The sequence below is a fragment of the Eulemur rufifrons genome, chromosome 23, assembly GCF_041146395.1.
Source record: "Eulemur rufifrons isolate Redbay chromosome 23, OSU_ERuf_1, whole genome shotgun sequence".
In the NCBI taxonomy this organism is placed as follows: domain Eukaryota; kingdom Metazoa; phylum Chordata; class Mammalia; order Primates; family Lemuridae; genus Eulemur; species Eulemur rufifrons.
In genome coordinates, this window is record NC_091005.1 from 4336751 (window position 1) to 4359644 (window position 22894).

The window sequence follows — 22894 nt, forward strand, 5'->3', positions numbered from 1 at the left end:
CCCTCCTTTGGTCGAGCTCCGGACGCTACCGTCGCGTCGCCGTGGGCGGCGTGCCCGCTTCCGAGATGGCGGCGGCGCTGTCCGGCAGGGTCGGCCGGGCGGGCTGGAGGCTCCTGCAGCTGCGGTGCCTGCCCGGTGAGGGGGCGGCCGGGGACGGGCGCGGGGCGCGGGGCGCGGGGCCGGGCGGCCGGGCGGGGCGGGAGAGGCGGCGGTGGGCGCTCGCGAGCAAGGTGAGGTGAAGGGCACGGGCGCGGGGCCGCGCGCGGCCTGCTTCGGCCCCCACGGTCGCGCCCTGAGGGGCGACAGCGCCGGGCAGGGCCTGTCACCCCCATTTCATGGCGTTAACAGCCTCAGAGAGGGCTGGGGCTGCCCAAGGTCACACAGCTCGGCGGTTGCAGAACTGGCCGTCGCGCGCCCGTTCTCAGCTCCATTGCCAGGTGCACTCAGAGGACAGGTGGAAACAGCCACAGATTGTTTCCCCAAAATCAGTCATTTTCCCACCAGTTCACTAATTCTGTTGTACTCTCGTACCACCTTTCCCGCTGGATACTCAGTATTTTTATTTCTACATCTGAGTTCTTAAAAACAGCTAGCTAAAGAGAGAACTTTATATCACTACCATAAATGGAAAACCAAAATTGCCTTCCATAAATAGAATTATGCATTGACACGTTAACAGAAATATGTAACTAATGAAATAGTCTCCTGTATTTTACCTAAAATTTTCTCATGAACCGCAGTGTTTCCACAGTCATACTCTGGGGGCTGTCTGCTTCCTTTTCAAACTTTTATGGATATTTGCTCCATTTTTTGCATACGTATACTAAAATGTTGATATTTTTACACATACCATTCTGTGTTTCTTTTAAAATCATTGTTCCCTGAATTAGTCTGTTGATTTTTTTTTTAAATGAGTGTCCTTTTGTTTTTATACAAAATTCCAAACTAAATACGTTTAGTAAAAGTAACGCCTATGACCCAGTGAATCCCCTCTTAGGTATTTACCCAAGAGAAATGAAAGCAAGTGTCTGCCAAAAGGTTTGTACGGTATATTCATAGCCAAACACAGAAACAGCCTAGGTGTCCATCGACAGAAAAACGGTGTTTCTTAATGGAATACTGCTCAGCAACAAAAACAAAAGATCTGTCAGAGATAAAGCTGGACACTAGTTAAAGTGGTAAGAACAGATTTTAATCAGTAATAACTATTGCAATAGGGAAAAGAGTACAGCAGAAGTAACTGGGTGTTTTAAAGGAAAAATGAGAAGGGAGGGATGAGGGCAATTAGGGGATCAGTAGAGTCAGGAAAGTAAGATTACAGAGCGTTAGTATAAACGAGATTAGGCAAGCTGTTTCTGCTAGCTGGCAATTATTGAAGTTAGGATTCTATCTTCCCACAGGGAGACAAAAGCCCTGGCCTCAACCGTTGGCTGGAACAAACAGTACATTTTTTTGACAGCCTTGAGTTTTCTCAGGCAACCACTTTAAAGGGCACTAGGGTCATCTTAGGGGTGTGGCCTCGAGTGACACTGTGTTAGAGTGTGTTCAAGTCTTTATCGGCCATGATTGAGGCCGAGATAAGAATGGGGCTCAGAGGAGCCTGGCTAGAGTTTGGTCAGGGAGAGAATCTTTCTCAGATCCACTGATTTACACAAAAGTATGGATCAGTCTCAAAAATACACTAAGTTAAGCCTTACAGAAAAATACTCATTTAGGTGAAATCCTAGGACTGGCAAAACTAAGATAAGCAAAACCTAATCTAGGATGAAAAAGTCAGGACAGTATGGATGGGAATGACTCTGAAAGGGCATGAGGGAACTTTCTGGGGTGATGGTAATGTTCTCTGTTTAGATTGGGTTCAGGTTATGCAAATGTATACATTTGTCAAAACAGAATGGTACACTAAGATTTATGCATTTCATTGTACCTAAATGGCACCTCAATAAAAGAACAGTGAACATTGATCTCCGGTTAGTGATATATTAATACGTGCTAAAATGTTTAGAGATGTAGAATACTGAGATCTGCAACAAATGTATCAAAAATACAGATGGATGATAAAGAGCATGGTAAATGTATAGAACCTGGTGGTGGATATACAGGTGTTCGTTCCATAATTCTTTCAACTTGTCTGTGTGTTTGGAAATTTTTATAATAAAATGTTGGGAAAGAAAAACGTAGTATGACTTTATGCTTAGGAAACACACTACTGATCTTTCCTAAAGTCAGTAGAGTGTTGCAAGTCTTGCAGATGAGAAAGCAGCCGGAAATTAGTGACTTGTCCAGAGACACCATATAAGCACTGGGGGAGTCAGTGCTGAGAACTAATTACTCCTCCAGTGCTCTTCCTATAATATATAAATATGTAAGATTTTCAAGTCACTTTCCCCTTTTGTTTGGGCCTCACAACACTCCCATTGAGCAATTATTATTCTAAATTTGAAGATTTCAAAATCTGCACCTTGGAGTGAAATGGTTTGCCCATCACCGCACAGCTAACAAATGGTAGAAACAGGCCAGGATGCTGGGTAGACCTTCTGATTCCTGGCTTACCACACTTGCCATCGCATCGTAGCCCAAGGCTTCAAATTTACCTAAGATTTCCCTGTGGAACCCAGCACTTGGGTAGGTAGTTCTAGAGGAGTCTTTGTGCTACTTTTCCTCCTCCCTGTCTGTATTACCCTTCTGGGTCTCACAGGGTCATCTCTGGTGAATGTCCCTCACTGAGCACCCCAGTTTCTGTTTCAGTGTCCCGTTGCCGACCGTCCCCAATGCCACGTGCCTTCCATGCTTCAGCTGTGGGGCTGAGGTCTTCAGATGAGCGGAAGCAGCAGCCTCCCCCGTCTTTTTCTGAGCAGCATTCTGAGACACAGGGGGCAGAAAAACCCAATCCGGAGTCTTCCCATTCACCCCCCAGGTAGGCACCAGAACTCCAATCCACTCGTTTCTGGCCACTTTGCATGCTTGGGTATGTCTGTTCCTCCTTCCCTTCCTCTCCTGTCCACCTGCCTCTTTATCTTCCATTGTTTCCAAGCCTACCTTTGAAAAGAACCTATTGTTTTCATAAAATTGGTACCTGTAGATTCTAAAACATCTAAATAATACAGAGATGTTCGCAGGAGTAAAGCAAAGTTTACCCAAAATCACAAACACAAATAACATTGCTAACATTTTTATGAATATCCTTTTAGATGTTTGTCGAAGCTTATTTCATATATACATCTATGCATATAATAAATGATTGATTATGCTCTACGTGCTGTTCCAGAGCCTGTTTTTTCACTCCACAGTACATTTGTAATATCTTTTCACAGTTTACATTATTTTAATGGTTATATGACATTCCAGCAAAGGGCTGTACCAAATTTATTTAACCTATCTTTTATTGTTGGATATTTAGATTTCCTTCACTGGTGTGAACAATAATGTGATAAAGTGTATGAATCTTTCCTTAGAAGTGGGAGCACTGAATTAAAGTATAGGTACATTTAAAGATTTGTTACCTATGTGGGGCTAAAGTGCCCTCCAGAAAGGTCATAATAATTTATATTTTCATTAGATTTTTTTTTCCTCCCTAATCCTGCCACTATAAAGTTCCTCTAGATCTGAAATTAGAGTCTTCCTTGTCATTTTTTCCGGTTTCCTAATTAAAGTACTTTTCAATTCAACAAATAGTTTTTGAGGGCCTACAATATGCCAGGCCCTGTGAAGAATGTGACCATTGCCCCTGCCCTCGTAGAGTTACTGTCTGGTGCAAATATAGATAAAGAGGCCGTCTGGGTACAGTGCTGGGGGCTGTACGCAGGGAAATCCAGGAGGCCGCCGGAGAACTGCCTTCCTACCATGACCTCGGCTCACTGGATCCCTTCTCTCAGTGGCTGTGTGGGAGAGGGAAGATGAGTTTTACTCTGTTGGCTCCAAAACACTGATGCCAACACAAGAGTATGCAGCACGTGCTCAGAGGAGATCCAGAGCTCTGGTTTCTGGTCAGGCCCATTGTGCACACCAGACAGTGGGCAGTGAGCGTGCTGGGCTCTGTCCCCATGTCTTAGGTATACGGACCAGGGCGGTGAGGAAGAGGAGGACTATGAGAGTGAGGAGCAGCTGCAGCACCGCATCCTGACGGCAGCCCTGGAGTTCGTGCCCGCCCATGGGTGGACAGCAGAGGCCATTGCGGAAGGAGCCCAGGTGTGTATAGGTGAGGGCGGGGCAACCTGACCACGATCAGCCAGGAGGAGGCCACGCCAGGCAGAGCAGAGGGCTTCATGCCTGTCTCTAGTGCAGCTGGGAGCCCCTCACAGCTGCAGGATTTACTGGGTTTTGTTTCTGTTTTCCCCGATAGGGTGGAAGTGGCCTTATTTTTTAATTATAAAAAACCATGGGATTGGTTCTTGAGATGTATGTTCTAAAGGCAACCCATTAGGCAAGAATTATCTGTGATCAAAGTTACCATATTTCGTTGACTCTAAGAAGCCACTAGTTTTAAGAAGCACCGTTTTATATGCATCAATAAAAAAGAAAAAAATGCTACCTATTAAACTATGACAAATCATCAGTTCTATGATTCACGCTGATTTTTTTTAAATGAAAAAATATATGCATCTTAGAATTAATGAAATGTGGTATTTGAAAACCCCAGAGAAGGTACCACTTTGGGGACCAGTACACCTTGTTTTCCCAGTGAGTCTAACAGCAGTTCTTCCTGCACTGGAACAGACTGCTGTGTAGATTAAGCAGTGGGCTCGCGTTAAGGCCACCTACAGAATCTTCCAGCACAGCCACATAGCATCCTATGAGAGGTCTGTGAGCATAGAAATGAGGGAATTAGAGTCATGTCTCCCATCCCAAGCTTGCTGCAGGGCACCTACTGTTGGACCATGGACAAGTTTGCTGCTTACTTAATTTAACTGTTATTTCTCTGTCTCCTCTCACTCTCTTCCAAGAGCACATTTGGTAACAGAAGTCATACAAGGGAAATGTGTGTACTCTGTGACTTCACCATATGCTCATTGTGAAAACTTTGAACACTGCAAAGAGATATAAAAAAGAATGTAAAAACCATCTGTGATCACGCCAAAGATCCCATTGTCAACATTTTAATGCCTATTCTTTCAAACTTTAAAAAAAACTATGAATCATTCATTCTTTAAATATTTATTGAACAAATAGTGTGCCCTAGGCACTGTGCTAGTCCTGGCGACATGACAGGGATCCCATGGACAAGCTTCCTGCCCTTGTCGAGCTTCCAGTCTAGTGAAATTAATCAAATATATACTTAGAAAACATGGTAAGTGCTTTCAAGAAAAGGTTCTCTTAGGCTGTATAATGGAGGACTGGTTCTAATACAGGCTGGGGTCTCAGCGTGGTCAGGAAGGGCCTTTGAGCTGAGAGCCACAGAAGACCACCATGCAGAGAGTGAAGGGAGACTTGAGAAGAGTAAGAATGGAGAAAGGTGAGTTGAGGCCAAACCAGGCAAGCCTAAAGGTCACGTGAAGGAGTTAGGCTTTTATTCCAAGAAGAACTGAAGATGATTACATTTGGGATTTCAGAATGCTCATTTTGGCTGCTGGATGACAAGTGGACTGGAGGCAGAGAGAGATTCACTGGGGACTGCTGCCAGGCATCAGGAGAGGGGAGGTTGTCTTGCCTAGTGAGCTAGAGACAAGTAGTTAGGTGTGGGGATAGGTTTGACGTGATAGTTTGCATGTATGGGTACACAATGGGTTGTTTTTCTAAGATTAGGTCCACTGGAAGAGGACCAGATCTGGGGAAGGATCACAGGTACAACCTTGATCTTTGTTGAGTATGAGGGATCTCTGACTCAGCCAACGGTGGCATCAAGCACGTAGGTCTGGAACTGGAGGAGAAAGCTGGGCATTATCAGCATATATATGTGATAATTAAACTATGGAAGTCAGTGTGGTTGCCCAGGGCAGGGGTATAATGTGATAAGAGAGAGAAGTCTAGACCCTCAAGGAACTCTGGCATTTAAGGGGAGGGTAGAGTAAGATAAGCCGTCAAGTCCGGGTCAGAGCATCCTGATGGTGGTGGCAAAGCTGAAGAGTGTGGATTAAGCCAGCAAACCTTGGTTACCATAGCAGCAGCCATGTGGGTGGAGTGCCGGGTCAGAAGTCAGTGTGGGGAGTGGGGTGAGGAGTGGGTGAGGAGGTGGAGAGGCGTTTGGCGGTGAAGCTGGGAGAGCTGGGTGCACCGAGCAGGGAGATGGGGTGGAAGTCTATGTGTGATGGAACAGTAATGGTGTTCAGAAACAAGAGAGGGTGAGGACACAAGAGGAAACAGGGAAAATCAAAAGTATGAGGTTCCTTGAAGACAAGAATGATGAGGTCTGGAGAACAAATGGAAGGACTCGTCTTAGATGTGTGAGGTGCAAAGTTGGAGAAGACAGTTGGAGGTTTATAATGGTTTCTAGAAGATGATTAAGGGCATTCTAATTCTTCTAATTTTTTAGTATTGTAAACCTATTTGTACCACATATTTGAGCATATTTCTGATTAATGTCTTTACAACAAATTCCAAGAAGTGGAGTTGCTCTTTCAGGGAGTGTATCAGTCAGGATTCAGTTGGGAGATAGAAACCAGACCAGTTATTCAAATAGAGCGAATTTAATGCAAGGAATCGTTAACCAGGTATAAAGATAAGAATACTCGAAGGTATTATGGAGGTAGCAGCTGTAGGAAGCAGCTCCATCCCCAGGGCCAAGGGAACAAAGGGAAGAGTTGGAATTATGAAAACTAGAAGCTTGAAGGAGAGTCCCCGTGGAGGAGAGACACAGACCTCTGAGGAGGAGACGCTTCTCAGCTGGTGCTGGTGTCTCTAGGTTTGCAGGAAGGGTCACTTGGGGCTGGCACCTGACCTGGGGCTGGGGAGAGGACGGTGGCTTGGGAAAACTGAAACTGGGTTCAGCGACTACTCCAGGAGGGAACTGCTGCTGGGTGAAGGAGCATCTCTGGGACGCTGCTCACATCAGACAGGAAATAAAGAGGAACGAGCAAGTCCCTTGCTCCTCCTCCAGCCTTGCAGACTCCCTTTAGTGACCCTGCTGGCAGAGCCGATGTGCAGAGCCCCAGCCTCATTTGTAGGGTGTGGGTGATAATACACCCACGTGACAGAGGCGCTGCGCAGATGCAATGAGATGGTTTATGTGGCGTGCTTAGCAAGGCGCCTGGCGTGGAGTAAGCATGAAGTCACCAGCAGCATCGCCGCCGCAGCTCTGTTGTGCCAAATTGTCCTCATAAAGGCTACGTACTTCCACCAGAAACGAGGGAGTTCCCCACTCCCAACAGTAGGAACTGGCATTTAATTTTTTGTGTGTTTCTTTCCTGCCCCGTCCCTGCAGCTGGCAGGGTTCTGCCTCCGGTAGATGCTCAAGGATTGCTGTATTCAGGAATAGCAAAGGGCTTTTGTGGCTTTGTTAACTCCCTGAGAAACTCATTAGGAAAAAATCTGATGTCGTCTTAAACAGCTGAGAGACCCAATTTCCAAGAGACTTAGGTTAAGTGAGTTTGTCAGCAAGGGAGTTACGAGTGCTTTTCCCAAGCCCCTGCCTATATTTTAGGACTCCAGGTTACAAGTGTCAGAGTGCAGCTTGAACTGGCTTAAACTAGACAGGGAATGTTGCAGCTCACCTAACAACAGAAGAGTCTGGAAGTAGCTCCGGCACAGTATTCTTGGACCATGCTACCAGAGACTGTCTGCGTCATCTGATCTGCTTTCTCCGTGGGCTTTCTTCTCGACAGGCGCTTCCCATGCAAGGCTGGAGAGGACTCGGCAGCCCCAGCAGAAAGGGAGCTCCTCTGTCCCTTCAGTACTGGCAAATGCTCTAAGGCGGGCCCTTAAGATGTGGGTTTGGTCTTATGTCCATCCCTGAGCCATCCCTGTGGACTCGAGTTATCTGAGCCTGCATCCCGTGCTCGCACACATGCCAAGGGGCTTTATGCAGTGGAGGGACAGGTCAGCTTCACCAAACCACACGGACCCAGAGCGAAGAGTGGGCGTGTCCCACCGAAAATCAAGCTGTTGTACTATAAGCGGCACTAGCGTGAACAGGCAGCGAAGGTCTACTACACTTGCCCACGACTTTTCTGTCTTCTCTCTCCCTCGTTGCAGTCTCTGGGTCTCTCCAGTGCAGCGGCCAGCATGTTTGGGAATGACGGCAGCGAGCTGGTACTGCATTTTGTGACCCAGTGCAACACTCGCCTCGCCCGTGTGCTGGAAGAGGAGCAGAAGCTGGTACAGTTGGGTCAGGCAGAGTAAGTCCTGTGGCACTATTATTCAGGGTGGCAGCTAAGGACTGGGGGACTCATGTCCCACCAGCGGTTCCCAGGAGGCTAATCCAAGCAGAGCCAAAAGAGTAGCATTGCGAAGCCCTGCTGCCATGATGGGCCTGGAACCCAGCAGCCTGTCTGACAGCTTTAGTCAGCCAGTGTCAGGAGCTGGGGACCTCCTCCCGAGGGCTGAGTGAAGGGTGTAATGCTGAGCCCCTGCCTTTGACCCAGAGACACACTGTTTTCTTTTCCCTCTTCCAGGAAGAGGAAGACAGACCAGTTCCTGAGGGATGCAGTGGAAACCAGACTGAGAATGCTGATCCCGTACATTGAGCACTGGCCCCGGGTACAGAGTCCATGTCCAGGCCCCAAAGCAATCATAATATTAATATGTATCATTCTCAGCACCTTTCACTCGGAAGACTTTGTACACTGTTCAGAAGTTAGCTCACTGATGATCTCCATGAACCCAGGAATACTTAGTCAACTTGGTAGAGCTAGGTTCCAAACTTGGGAGTGCCAGAGAGGGTGACTCTGAGCCATCCTGTCTCAGTTCTTGGAAATGTGAGTGATCTGGTCCTAGGTCACATCCTGGGTGGGGTCCCAGTGGCCTGAGTGTGCCACCAGGTCTTAATGAGAAGGTATCTACAAAGGAGCTGAGAAAGTCATATTTTATTGGCTGTCTTCACTTGAATGACAGCTTTGTCATGTTTCAGATCTTGAGGACTGGGACTTCTTGTCACACGGTCAGTGGGATGCTTGGGGATTGGTGTATTCATTCCAAGGGCTTCCTCCCCCACCCCTTTTCTGAAGCTTCCTTTTTCCTCTGTTTCAAAGCTTGTCACAGTGTGGGCCATTCTGTGTGGCCACAGTGTGGGTGCATCAGAAATGAGAGGGGCTCGGAGAGCTAGTGTCCTTTGCCCACCTGGAAGTCTGCTAAGCATATGATTTCGGCCATTCAGTGGCAGACATTTGAACAGCTAGAGTGCCCCTAACCCCAGGCTGGGCGTGAAGGGAGTCACAGCCAGGAGTGAAGGCCTGTCCCCTGCCTGTGCTTGCCACACTGGATTTTGACACCCCCGGCCCTGACTCATTCCGCCTTGCAGTTACAGCAGGGGAGGTACATGTGTTAGGCCCTCATCTCCCTTCCCCATTCAGCACAGCGTTTCCTTCTGGGCTACTTCACTAAGAGAAAACCTTTCAGCCAATCCAGGATCTCTCTGACGAGCTCCCAAAGGCCACAGCCAGTGGGTTTTAGAGTTGGTAAAGTGGCAAGACCTTGTCCTGTTAGACCAGGAGGAGCTGATGTCTGTTAATGGAGGCGTTTCTGGTCTGTGCCATCACTTGTGTTAGTGGAAGGATTTTTGGCTTCAGGAGACAGACATCGACTTGAGTTTAGCAAAAGAATGGGGAGGAATTTATCGTGATGTTCCAGTGGTGCATCAAGGGCAGCAATGCTACCGGGCCCAGGAATGGCCTAGAACTTGGTCCTGGAAACCACCCCCAAACTCCTCTCCTATCTCTGCTTCTTCCTCTGTGTGACAGAATGGGGTGCCCTCCCTGATCCCTGCTAGTGAAACCAATCTAGACCCTCTGGCTCTGCATTCTCAATTCCAAACGCTAGGGATGGAGAATCTCATTGGGCCAGCCTTGGACAGGGCCGCGCCCCTGGCTCCCGTCAGCTGTATCAGGGTTACTAGCCTGGAGCTCACACCCATGGGTGGAGATGGTGGGACCTCAGAGAACCAGGGCCGGGCAGGCCCCCTCGTACACCTCTCGGGGAGGTGAGGTGCCGGCCGCCTGTGCGCTGTTACCTGTGTGCGGTACTTACCCCCTGCCATTCTCCCCTCAGGCCCTGAGCGTCCTCATGCTCCCCCACAACATCCCGTCCAGCCTGAGCCTGCTCACCAGCATGGTGGATGACATGTGGCATTACGCTGGGGACCAGTCCACAGACGTGAGTGCTTTCTGCAGGCCCACGGGGTACTGGAAAAGGCTTGGGTTAAGCATTTCTTCAAGAAGTTTGTGAAATTTCTTTGATCACAAGCCCATACAGGGTGCCTGCAGTGTCATTCCCATCTAAGGTATGAAGAGGGTCTTACGACAAGCCGAAGTGGGATCTAGGGCGTCTTCATTCAGGGACCAGCCTTCTGGCCACAAACCAGTGATTATTTCTTCCAGCCTATGATGGTGACCCAAGGCGTCAGAGGGCCTTGTGATTGGGCTGCCTTTCTACTCTCATTTCCCCCTTGTTCTCCTAAGATGTAGATTTTGCAGTGGAATTCTTCTCTCAAAAAATAATCCCATGGAGATACTCATTGCTTTAAAAAGAAGCTTCCTTCCCCAGCCAATCTTGGCCTGCTTTGCTAGAAGATCAATAAGCCCCTTTAAACAGGCACCAGGAAAGAATCTGACTTGTTAATGCCATCATATTTCTGGTAGGAAATAAAAAAAAAAGTACGCCTCCGTAAAAGAAATTAAAATGTGATGGCACTTCGTGGAATCCAGGATGAGGGGCACAGAGATGCACCCACCAGAGTTACAACAAAGTGCTCTAATAAACTTCCCTCATGTGGGAACATACCACCAGCAGAGACGGTAGGAAAATGAATTTAGAAAGCAAAGAAATTAAAGGAATAAAACACCAAGCAGCTGAGCTGGGCCTCTGAGGAGTAGTTTGCCAGAACAGTCAGAAGTTGCTGAGGGACGGTCGGCCTTGCCCAGGTGTTGCGGTCTGTCCGTGATCCTTCTCAGCTCTCACGTCACTGATGAGCACTCCAGGGTTTGCTCATAACTGGCTGATCACAGACCTTCCCTGGATTTCAGATGTCCTAAGACTTAGTCTTTATACCAGCAGTTCCAGAACTTGGCTGGATGGAGCCAAATCCCCTAGAATGTTTATTAAACGTCCTGATCGCCTGGTGCTTAATTCAGACCCATTGACTCTATTCTTCAGAGCTTAGGCCCAGGAACTTGCGTTTTTAATCTCCCAGGTAATTCTGACGCTGAGCCAAGTCTGACGCAGTGATGTTGTCCACAGGGCCATATGTATCTGTGAGGGAAAGGAGAAATCAGCAGGGAGCCCAGGAGTTCCCAGGGCCTGGAGTGGGAACCACCCCAGACTTCCCCCAGCCCACAGCAGTAGTGGTAACCCCTTCCCCGGGTGGGTTTCTTTGCAGTTTAACTGGTACACCCGCCGAGCCGTGCTGGCTGGCATCTACAACACAACAGAGCTGGTGATGATGCAGGACTCCTCCCCAGACTTCGAGGACACTTGGCGCTTCCTGGAAAACCGAGTTAATGATGCAATGAACATGGGTCACACTGCCAAGCAGGTAGCTGGGGGCTAGCCATTTGCAAACCCTCTTCTGAAGGCACACTCATCCTTCTCAGGCCACAGCTAGTCACCTGGCTGTTCTCTTGCTCCCTTTTGGCCTCAGCTGACAGTCCTGAGGGCCTTACCAGGGAGCCTGGCTGGTTTTTCTTGTGCCAGCCCTTCCCTAAGGGCCATGCTTTGCCCATTTGTGATTGTATTCTCCACCAGCTCTCCTTCCAGTACACGTGGCCCTCTTGACTCTACCTTTTGATGCTCATAGGCCTCCTGACTAGTCCTAGCTGTCCCATCTTTCAGCTTGTGGCTTAAGGAAACCTGACTCTGACTCCTTCTAGGTAAAGTCCACTGGAGAGGCACTGGTGCAAGGACTCATGGGTGCAGCGGTGACAGTGAGTACCACCCAGCTTATCCCTGCCCAGCCCCCACCCCACTCCGGCCTTGTGATGTCTACAGCATGTGTCACTCACCCCACATCGTTTTGTAGCCTTAAATTGGAAAGCTAACAATAAGACTGACGCAGGTTCAGCCTGATCCCAAATACCCAATTCTGGTTTTTATTGGTATCAAGAAATAGCACTGGGCCAGGTAGGGTTGCTCACGCCTGTAATCCTAGCACTTTGGGAGGCCTAGGTGGGCAGGTTGCTTGAGGTCAGAAGTTTGAGATAAGCCTGAGCAAGAGAGAGACCCCATCTCTATAAAAAATGCAAAAATTAGCCAGGTGTGATAGTTCATACCTGTCGTCCCAGCCATTGGGGAGGCAGAGGGAGGGGAATCACCTGAGCCCAGGGGTTTGAGGTTGAAGTGAGCTATGATGATGCCACTGCACTCTAGCCCAGGTGACAGAGTGAGACCTTGTCTCAAAAAAAAAAAAAAAGAAAGAAAGAAAGAAAGCGAGCACTGTCAAGTCTCTGTATCATAACCACACCTGCCACCTTGAACACCCTGATCTTTCCCATTGGAGTCTCGGGCAGGGCAAGGCCTCACCACTGTCTCTGTTTCTGTCCCTGTATCAGCTCAAGAACTTAACAGGTCTAAACCAGCGCCGGTGAGAGGAAGGGGTGTAACCTGGAGTGCCCGGAAGAAAACAAGTGGTTAGATGAAAAGGGCTCTGAAAAGCATGAGGTGTCGTCCACGTAACCAAGTGTTCATGAGAACACGCTGAAGGATTCCTGAGTCCTTACCACAGCCACCTGGGAGCCACAGGGTACTTCATACGGTTCTGGCCCAGGATTGGGCCACTTCTTCAGTTCCTAATACCAGGCCAGGCCTCCTGAAGCCCTTCTGCACTGCAGCTGTGTGAATGAGAAATGAGGCTCTCTTCCACGCATTCAAGCCATGGAAACCCAGCACGTCCCTGTCATGATGTCTTGGGCACCTTGATCACGTCTTAACCTTCCTAGAAGTGCTCCCTGGGGCTCCCAAGCCAGAGTCAAAATCCGAAGCTACCACAAGGTGGCAGCTCACCCCCAGCACAGCTCAGGCATGTGCACACCAAGGTGTTCGTTGCAGCCCCTTCTCTCTCCAGGGGTCCTGAAATGCTCAGGAAACAAACTGTCTCACCCGAGACAGGTGCCTGCTGGACAGAGGTGTGATCCCAGGCCTGGTATCACATTACACCAGCGTGCATTGCAGGAGGATTATTAGTGTATTTACAGTTTGTAAAAATAATAATAAATATGTTTGAAGCAGTTTCCTTGTGTGAGTTAGTTTCCATAGAGACCATGATAAGTATCTGAGATCCCGGAGGGAGACAGCAGTGCAGTGGGAAGGCATGAGGCCAGCAGCCAGGAGACTTGAGTTCTGGCCCTGGCGCTGCCTAGTACCTACTGGGCTGTTATGGCAGCTCTATTTCTCAGGGCCCAAGTCCTCCCGTCAGTAAAACAGGGTAACAGGAGGCTTCCCCCAAACCGTTAGCTCCCTTTGCTGCTCTTGTCTGTCACCATTGCAGTGATACATTCTGTAGCCTCAATAATTTTCTCAGCCTCTACACTGGTGGGACTCCCTTTGCACATCTGGTTAACTGTCTTCTGCTTTGCTCTCTTTTCCCTAAGTCAGCTGCATATTGATAGGGCAAGTCAGGGGCTAATTGAATTTCAGATTTCTTCCTGTGGGCCTTGCGCTGTGTCCTTTCTGCAGCTCTCTTAATTCCTTCTATCTCTTGACACCCTGTGAAGTTTTTGCAGTAGCTATTCCAAATTTCATTGCAGTGTCTTCGGTATCCTTTATATAGCACCCATCCTACACTGAGCAGACAACCATAAGTCCTAATTTCCTGAGGTGACAGGCTGTGGAGCAAGGCAGTTCTCACCCTCTCTGTCTTAGGAGGAGGTGTGACTCCTTGCTAAGGCAAACTCCTCTTTGTCCTCTGGTTACTCTCCTGCCCTCTAAATGTAGCTCCTGCCAGATTCTATCTTAGGGCCTCTGTGTGAGCAGCTGCCACTTTTTTGAGGCCCCTTCAAACCTCTTCCCAGGCCCTTTAAAGGGCGTTAGTAATTCTCTACGGGGAATACACGCTACCCAGCGTGCACTGCCAGGCACTGGGGATGCAGCGATGGAGAGCTCCCACTCACTCCACACAGGTGCACAGAATGGTGCGTTACGTTAAAGAGCGTTGGGTCTTTTCCTGCAGTTTTCGGAAGTGTGTGGCCCCCACTTGAGAATGGAAGGGAAAGGACGCATGCCTATCATTCAGGTATACTTTGCTAAAGTGTACGTGCATTATTAAAGTATACTCTTATTTTTCCATAGATATGCAAATTTACTTCGTTCTTTTTAAAAGCTTCATAGTATTTGTGTGTGTATACATTTATTCAGGTCTGTCAAAGGCCAGTGAGTTTTGTTTATCTTTTGCCATTGCAAACTGTACTGCCGTGTGCGTCCTTGTACATGTACCTTAGTTTACAACTGCAAGTATTTCTGCAGTATGAAATCTTACAAGTGTTGTTGTTGAGTCAAGGGCGCATGCACGTTTTGCCAAACTACCTCCAGAAGGCTGAACCTGGTGCATTTTAAAGCAAATGGGGGTAGAAAACGCCAGGCGCCGGCGGTCCCGGCCTCCGAGCAGCAGGTGGCGCTGCGAGAGCATCTCCGCGAAGCGGCCGGGGTCGCGCCGACCGACTTCCGGTGGCCGCGGCGGAAGGGCGCAGAGGCCGGTGGGCGAGGGGTGCGATGCCGTACGCCAACCAGCCCACCGTGCGGATCACGGAGCTCACCGACGAGAACGTCAAGTTCATCATTGAGAATACGGACCTGGCGTAAGGCTCCCGAGGGACCAGGCTGGCGGCTCCGGAGCGCCGGGAGGCCCGGGCCGGGGCGGGGGAGGGGTGATGTTCTGGCAGAGCCGCCGCCGCCCCCTGTGCCGGGGCTTTAGCTTTGGAAATGGGGGGCTGCGTGGCCCTCACGCCGCTTGGTTTTTCATCCTTCAGGGTGGCCAATTCTATTCGGAGGGTCTTCATTGCTGAGGTTCCCATAATAGGTAAGCGACGGGCCGTCCCGCCATCCCCACACACACCGTGGGGCTACTGTCCTGGGGTGAGGGTGGGGTGCAGAGAAAACTGCGGTGCTGGAGACTTGGTCGGACCCTGTGCCCTAGGCCGAGTGGCCACTACTGGCCACCTCCCCGGCTCCCACGGGCTGTTAGCGAACCCACAAGGGCGGTTCAGTGTTGCCCGCCGCACAGCAGGGTTCGGTAACGGGGCCGCTCAGGTCCACCTTGCATTGTGTGCCTTGCTCAGGTGCGCGGGTTTAGGAACGTGCTGACTTGGGTTCGAATACTGTTTTCCCTTACTGTCTTTGTGAAACTTGGGCAAGTTACTAAACTTCTGCGGGCACTCTCGGTACTCATCAGAGTGATGTCCTGGATTAAGTAATGTAGTCCGTACGAAGTGCCTTGCGTTCAGTGAATGTTCAGTACTGGCAGATGTCTTTTCAACTGCAATTATGGAGCATGGACATGCCAGGCATGGTGGTAGGCACTGGGGATGCAAAGCCGTTATAGAACAGGGTTTTTGCCCTCACGAGGTTCACAGTGAGGTTGCAGGGAGAGATGAATCCACAGACAACGTCAGTACAAGGTGGACTTTGATCAGTGGTTCAGAAGCCTAGCTACAGTGCAGCTGAACCTCAGGGGAGGGAAGATCTGTTTCTGGTCTGGTTCCAGCCACTCTGCTCCAGGTGTTTGATGCATTGACTACACTTGTATAAAATACCACAGTCATAGCTGCTGCATCAAGTGTTTAGACTTGTTTTTAAGGAAGTAAGCAGGCCCAATGCCCAGTAAGCAAGAGAACATCGTAGTTTATCCACAACCACCGCCACCCCCCAGTCACTTCAACTCAGCTGGAATCGCTGGTCCTCCCTTTGCCCAACCACTTCATGCCTCTGGGCCTCAGTTTCCTCATGAGTAAAATGAAGGAATTGTATTACTACTTCGAGATGCAGCCCTGACACTCTGAGTCTAAATGCCATTTTCTTCACAAATCCAATTCCGCAAATAACATTGAGCACCCGTGCTAGGAGTACAAAGACATCTCAGTACCCTGCCTCAGGGAATTTTTTGGAGCTTGAGAGAGAGACAAGACATATGCAAACACGACACAAGGCAAGTGTCTTGAGGGAAGTCTCAACCAAGTTTTGTGAGCAAGAAGTCGAGAGGCAGGGAGTGATCACATGCAGAGCATGGAGGCGGGCAAGGCTTGGTTTTTTAGGAGGCTCAGAGGATTTTAACCTGCACAGGAGCGGCTAAGGGTATGCCGGAGGGAGGTAAGAGGCAGAAAAGCTTTGGTCGTGGTCCTTATTTGGCTTGGGTTGGGGAAGTAATAGGAAGCCTAGCAGGACAAAGCAGGTAGGGACCTGGCCCCTTCTGACCTTTGTTCCTAGCGTCCATGCCCCTCATTGGCGGTTGGACTGTGATGCCATTTGATTTCTGGATTTAACTGGTTATGTGCAGATGTTTGTTTATGAATGAATAAATGTGCATCTTAGTCGAGCACATGTGATAGTACAATTCTTACCCTCCTACGAGCTCATTGTTGGTAGGGATTGGGTTTTATATTTAGTGTGCCTTGCCCATTAAAGGAATCCAGTAAACATTTGTTGATTGAGGATAATAAAAGTGCAAAATCAGGTAATCTGGTTATTAAATCATAAAATGAGATATTGACTATTGAGTCTGTGTTACTTCTGTGAGGTTTTCTCTAACTTTTAAGTGCCCAAATAGGTTGTGTTCTGGTGTTGGCAAAGGTGGCCTATTTAAGTGCTTCTCATGGAAAATATTCAGCTCAAGGAAACATTCCCACTCCCATGGTATTCTCTATGTCAGTGTTTTTCTGTGTAGAGCACATCTAGGGAACCTTCTGCATTAAATTCACCTGGACAGGAAGGTGGGTTGTGGTATGTGTGGTTCTTGTTAAACTGCAGACTCCTTGGCCCCATTCTAGCACTGTGGGATCAGTATCTCTGGCCTAGTCATCTCCAATTCAACGTGCATTGGGTGATTGCTAAATGTTGAAAACCATTGCTCTAAGTCTTTAGGTGAATTTGATGGCTAAATTGCGTGTCTACTTTCTCCTTTTTTTAGCCATTGACTGGGTTCAAATTGATGCGAATTCCTCAGTCCTCCACGATGAGTTCATTGCTCACAGACTTGGTGAGTGCTGGTTTTGGCAGGTTAAAGGGAGGGTGCTGTGCCTGGTGTCAGAGGAGGGAGCCTCCTCCAATCCCCACCCCGAAGGGACTTCTAGGTTCTTGTTTAGGCTTGGCTGTCTGGCCTTCTTTAACATGCCTTTCTGCCTTACAGGCTTAATTCCCCTCATCAGTGATGACATTGTGGACAAGCTGCAGTACTCCCGGGTATGCTGCGTGACTGGGTGGATGTGCGGGTGGGGACAGCTTCAGTTCTCAGAGGGACTGTTCCTGACATCCTGCGTCCAGCTTGGATTGTATAGTACTGTTAGAACAACAGGGTGGAGATGTTGTCTGGAGCTTGAGGCAGGCCTTGGTCCTCAGTGCTGATGGGGCTTCAGATTGATAGGCACACGGCATCAGGGAGTCTCAGCAGCCAGCCACACAAAGGGGGGCTGCTATCCAACAGAATGCCTGGTTATGCTGCACAGTGGGGCTGTTCCTTCCAGAGCATCTCTTCCCAGTGGCAGGGGCCTGGACAGCTAAAGGGAGTCAACAGAAAGGGGTGTGTGTGTAGCAAGGACAAGGAGCAGAGGAAGTGCACGTTGTCGCCACAGGAGCAGAACCTGAGGGACTTAGTCCTGGTGTCTGCCGGATTCGTGCCTCTCCCCATACGTGCTGCCAGTTAAGCATGGGCAGACTCATTGTCTCAGCGCCTGCCCCGATCGTGTCCGCTCCGTCTGCTGGTATGTTAACAGACCTTGGCAGTGAGGAGAGCGGGTGGGAGTAGGTGACACCTTCATCCTTTCACTAGGGCTGCACTAAATAACAGCTGGAGGCTATTCCCTCTCGATGGCTTTGGGTGATCCTGAAGCTACCTATTTTCCTATATTCCCAGAGGCATGTCATTTTCGTGGTGGCCAATTTGATGTATTTTATAAATATATGTTGTTTTTTTAAAGAAATATGCAAGCACACAAAAGGGTGTGGAGCTACTATGACAAATACCCATGCTCCCACCTAACACTTGGTCACAATTTAACATTTTGCCCTATTTGTTTCATATCTCCAGATTTCTGTTTTTAAGAAATTGGTAGGCCGAGTGCGGTGGCTTACGCCTGTAATCCTAGCACTCTGGGAGGCTGAGGCGGGTGGATCGCTCAAGGTCAGGAGTTCGAGACCAGCCTGAGCAAGAGTGAAACCCCGTCTCTACTAAAAAAAGAAAGTAATGATCTGACCAACTAAAAATATATATAGAAAAAATTAGCTGGGCATGGTGGCACATGCCTGTAGTCCCAGCTACTTGGGAGGCTGAGGCAGTAGAATCGCCTAAGCCCAGGAGTGTGAGATTGCTGTGAGCTAGGCTGACACCACGGCACTCTAGCCTGGGCAGCAGAATGACACTCTGTCTCAAAAAAAAAAAAAAAAAAAAAATTACATTGGATTTTCCTTGCTGGTGTGAGGGAGAAAACAGCTGGCTTGAATACATGGTAGTAACTCTCTTGCCTAAAATTAAACTATAACGGATAGTCCCTAACACGGGAATGCATCAATTGTTTTAAGGGAAAATGTTTATCATTATGGAAACTGGGAGATGGTTACATTGTGGCAGTTTATTGCACTTTTTTCTGTGTTTTTGTGTATGTATGGAATTTTCTATAATAGAAAAGTTTTTTCAGAAAAGGTCAGTAGTCTAGAACTTGAAAAGCACTTTTTCCTGTTGTTGCCTGGCTTGTTTCATTTTAGATGACGGTTACGTTCCCAGGCTGGTCCACTCAGTTCACCATAGGGTATGAAAGCATGGTCTTCTCCCTTGATAGCGGTGGTTCTCCGAGGGCACAGTGAGATAGGGTTAGCGCGCCTCCCAGCGGTGGCCTGGCAGTGGTGGGCGTGGCAAGGACATGTGGGTACCAGCACGTGGACATAGGTTGTCTCTAAACTTGGGCAGTCCGTGAGAATGGACTACCAGACTGTCCCAGCCCATGAGAGCCTGGAGACTGTCACCAACCCCTTTTACAGCCAAAGACACATAAGGAACTGGGTATTGGAAGCAGGGAGCCAAGTGAGGACTCACTACCTAGAAGGAGACTCACTCCCGCTTCACTTCCTGCCTCAGGACTGCACATGCGAAGAGTTCTGCCCCGAGTGCTCCGTGGAGTTCACCCTCGACGTGCGGTGCAACGAGGACCAGACTCGGCACGTCACGTCCCGAGACCTCGTCTCCAACAACCTTCGGGTCATCCCAGTCAGTGCACAGAGCACCCTCCCCGCCCGGGCCTTCGCCCTTCTCTTTCTGGCTCCAAGTGGGCCAGACTGGGGCTGACCCTTATGAAGTGTTGGCTTCCCTGTTACCCTCTGCCTTAACCTGATGCCTAGAAGTGCTAATTCTGGATTCTTCTTGGGCAGAAGCATTATCAGTGCTATGTGTCACCCAAGGACCCTTTTAAAGGCCGGGGAGTTGATCTTACCGAGAAGGCTGTCACCGTATCACAAAGTGGGGGGTGGCATCCTGAGAGGCACCTCCGCCACCTGCTTCCCAGGCACCTTTCCCTGGCTGACAGATGGGTGCTGGGAGATGGTTGGCAGAGGAGGTGACGGGGAGGTGAGTAGCTGATAAATGCTTCTGTTTGGGCTCCCTACAGGTGACATCCCGGAACCGAGATAATGACCCCAATGACTATGTGGAACAGGACGGTAAGGCACTGGAGCGAGCGGGCAGGTGCCTTCCCGACCTCTTGCTGTGTACAAGAGGGAAGCAGAGGCCAGACACAGCCTTTGTGCTGCCTGGTGTCCTTGTAAATTGCATCTAGACCCATTTTTCCAGACGTGCATGGTCTCCTAGTGACACTCCAGGTCAGGCTTTGGAGAACTAGGCCTCTCCTGCCCTTGACCGACTCGTACCTCTCCCTGCAGACATTCTCATCGTCAAGTTGAGAAAGGGCCAGGAGCTCAGACTTCGAGCCTATGCCAAAAAAGGTTTTGGCAAAGAACATGCCAAGTGGAACCCTACTGCAGGGGTGGCTTTTGAATACGATCCAGACAATGCCCTGAGGCACACGGTGTACCCCAAGCCCGAGGAATGGTATGTGCCAGCTAAGAGTGGAGGCAGGTGTTTAGGATGGGGGTGGGGGTGGAAGTGGCTGCTAGTGACTGAGATGGAGCAGGCTCTCCGAGAACTTCAGTGCCCTAAAAGCAGCAGTAGCAACCCTGTGCTGACCTGTGTTTGACCTCAGGCCAAAGAGTGAGTACTCGGAGCTGGATGAGGACGAGTCACAAGCTCCCTATGACCCCAACGGCAAGCCAGAGAGGTAAGCCCCTGGTCCGGCGTGGGAGGGTGGAGTGTGTAAGAATGTGGTTTTGGTGCAGGCTCTGAGTTAGGCAGCCCCTCTCCCTAACGTCCCAGTCGTCATGGCAGGGGCCACTCACTGCTAAACTAAGCCCGTGGCGTGTGCACATGCCTAGGGCCAGTCATCATCCCCTTTGGGTCACTGAGACAGAGAGGCCCTCTGATTATGCAAGTTGTTCCTGTTCTAACTTTCCAGCCCCAAAGAAGAGACTCTTGAGGTCCAAGCTAGGGGCAGAAATTGGCCGACGTCCCACAGCGATGCCTGTGAAGGGGCTGCAGCACGTGGTCCCCACTTGCTGGATTTTCCACGTCTGTCTGGGATACACACGCAAAATGCTTGGGGGTTTCATAGTTCCTTATGAGGCACTGTGGGCTCCTTGGGGTCCTGCAGAGTGGGTTGGGGCCACTCTGCGAGAGGTCTTAGATGGAAGGAGGTCAGTTCCTGGTGGGAACGCAGTCAAGGCCCAGGAGCAGGAAGGGTTGTCCGTGGCCACAGCTCAGGCCGGCCAGCCTGCCTCGTGAGGACTCATTGGACTCTGGCCTTCTAGGTTTTACTACAATGTGGAGTCCTGTGGCTCTCTGCGCCCCGAAACCATTGTCCTCTCAGCCCTCTCCGGACTGAAGAAGAAGCTGAGTGATCTACAGACTCAGTTAAGCCACGAGATCCAGAGCGATGTACTCACCATAAACTAGCTGCCGCCCGCCTGTGTCAGCACAAAGGGGATGCAAGCCAGCAGCGGGGTTTGGGGTGTCTCTGGAGACTTCTGTTCCTGAGGTCTATTTTGCTGTTGCTTAAGCTTCTTGGCAAGTCATCAGTACCAACTAGAAGGGGGTCACAGATAGATTACTAGGGATGCCACTGCTACTCGGGCAGGATAGTTTTTTACTGGCCGTGCCTACTCATAGCCACCAGTGCTCCCCAGAACCCAAGACATCCCTTCCGGCCTGTTTCCTATCGCGCCCGTAGGGGCCGTGCCGCCTCCCTGCTCAGAAAGCTGAGCTGGACCTCTCCTCTCCTGGTCATTCTAGCTCTTACCTTTAAACTCGTTCTGCCCAAAAGGAGGAGTTTTCACAGTCGTACTTTACGTTTCAGGTGTTAGGACCGAGTGCGAGAATCTTCACTGAGGAAGCCTGTAAACCCTTTGAGTCCTTTCCCCAGGGCCGGCCTATTGGTACTTCAGATTCCCAGGCGTCCCTAATTTGAGATGTAACCTTTTGAGAATAGCCGTAGACGCTGGCTGCGCACTTCCCCCACAGATCAGCACAGCATTCCATTCTGTACCTGGCAGTTACAAAATCAGTCTTCATGGCCTGATCGTTTAGTTTGGGGGTGGGGGCAGGGCCCCTCCCAGGTACAGTATCCATCTCTCCGTGTGAGGGTTTGGCCTCGCCCCTTAGCACTGTCTCCAGCCGGGAACAGACCCAAGCAGTTAATTAGGCAGCCTGGAGAAAACCAGAGATCCAGTACAGAAAGGAAGGGATATTTATTGATTAACAGTAGTTGTCTTTTTAAAAGTGTTTATTTTTGGCAATAAAGAGCACAACATAATCTCCTTCATGCGTCATCGTGCCACTTAGCTGAGCCAGCCAGCTCTGCCTCCCCCCCAAAGGCCTTTGGACCCCAGTGCCCCTCCTCAGGGTAGCTCGTGCCTCTGGGTGGTCGTTCTCTGGATCACCTTCAGAGCTGAGCTGGCTAAGCCACCTCCCTGGCTCTAGGGCTCCCTTGGGAGGGGCCTCTTTACTGTCCTGCCACAACTTGAATAGTCGTTATTTACAAGAAGGTCAAGTCCCACAAATCAGAACCTAAAGTATTTTTTAAAAAACCAAAAAACCACGCAACCAAAGGTTTGATGTGAATAGAAAGATAGCCCTTCTGCATGGTAGTCGATAAATACCAGCACTAGAAAATGAATTGCTTTAATTGCGTCTCAGCAGGGAGCCTCAGCACCATGTGGGGAGGAGAGTGGGAAGGTCTTGGTTTCTGACTGCTTTCGGCTGGCGGGGGTGGCCAGACACCGGGCGGAGGGGCTCCCTCTGCTGGGGCACTGTCCAGCCCTGGTCAGCCAGAGGGGCAGCAGGCGCGCTCCCCACGCAGCCCTGCCTCAGCCCTGCCTCCCGCCACAGGCCCGAGGGCATCTTCTCAGCCTACTAAGCAGGAAGGAGCCTGTGTGGAAATTACATTTTAAAACCAGATTTTCACCTGAGGCATCAACCAGACGTCACCTCTGCTTAAGACTCCAAGTGCAAGGCTGGCAAGTGACACAATGGAAGTTTAGATCCTTCTTGTGCCATTCTAGGCCCAGAGGA

At 49.7% G+C, this 22894-nt stretch overlaps 2 protein-coding genes across 2 annotated transcripts; both read left to right on the forward strand.

Annotated features, from left to right (window-relative positions):
• Window positions 1-28: 28 nt before the first annotated feature.
• COQ9 (coenzyme Q9) lies at window positions 29-13309 on the forward strand. The gene is made up of 9 exons (XM_069497823.1): window positions 29-135; window positions 2749-2917; window positions 4053-4188; window positions 8128-8270; window positions 8547-8631; window positions 10138-10242; window positions 11465-11620; window positions 11955-12008; window positions 12633-13309. The coding sequence occupies exons 1-9, from the start codon at window positions 66-68 to the stop codon at window positions 12666-12668; spliced, it is 954 nt and encodes a 317-aa protein (XP_069353924.1). The 5' UTR covers window positions 29-65; the 3' UTR covers window positions 12669-13309.
• A 1423-nt stretch (window positions 13310-14732) lies between these two features.
• POLR2C (RNA polymerase II subunit C) lies at window positions 14733-21288 on the forward strand. Its single transcript, XM_069456745.1, has 9 exons — window positions 14733-14873; window positions 15045-15094; window positions 17198-17266; window positions 17417-17469; window positions 19358-19486; window positions 19884-19935; window positions 20155-20323; window positions 20475-20549; window positions 21136-21288. Exons 1-9 carry the CDS (start codon window positions 14788-14790, stop codon window positions 21278-21280), a joined length of 828 nt encoding a protein of 275 aa, XP_069312846.1. The 5' UTR covers window positions 14733-14787; the 3' UTR covers window positions 21281-21288.
• Window positions 21289-22894: the final 1606 nt, after the last annotated feature.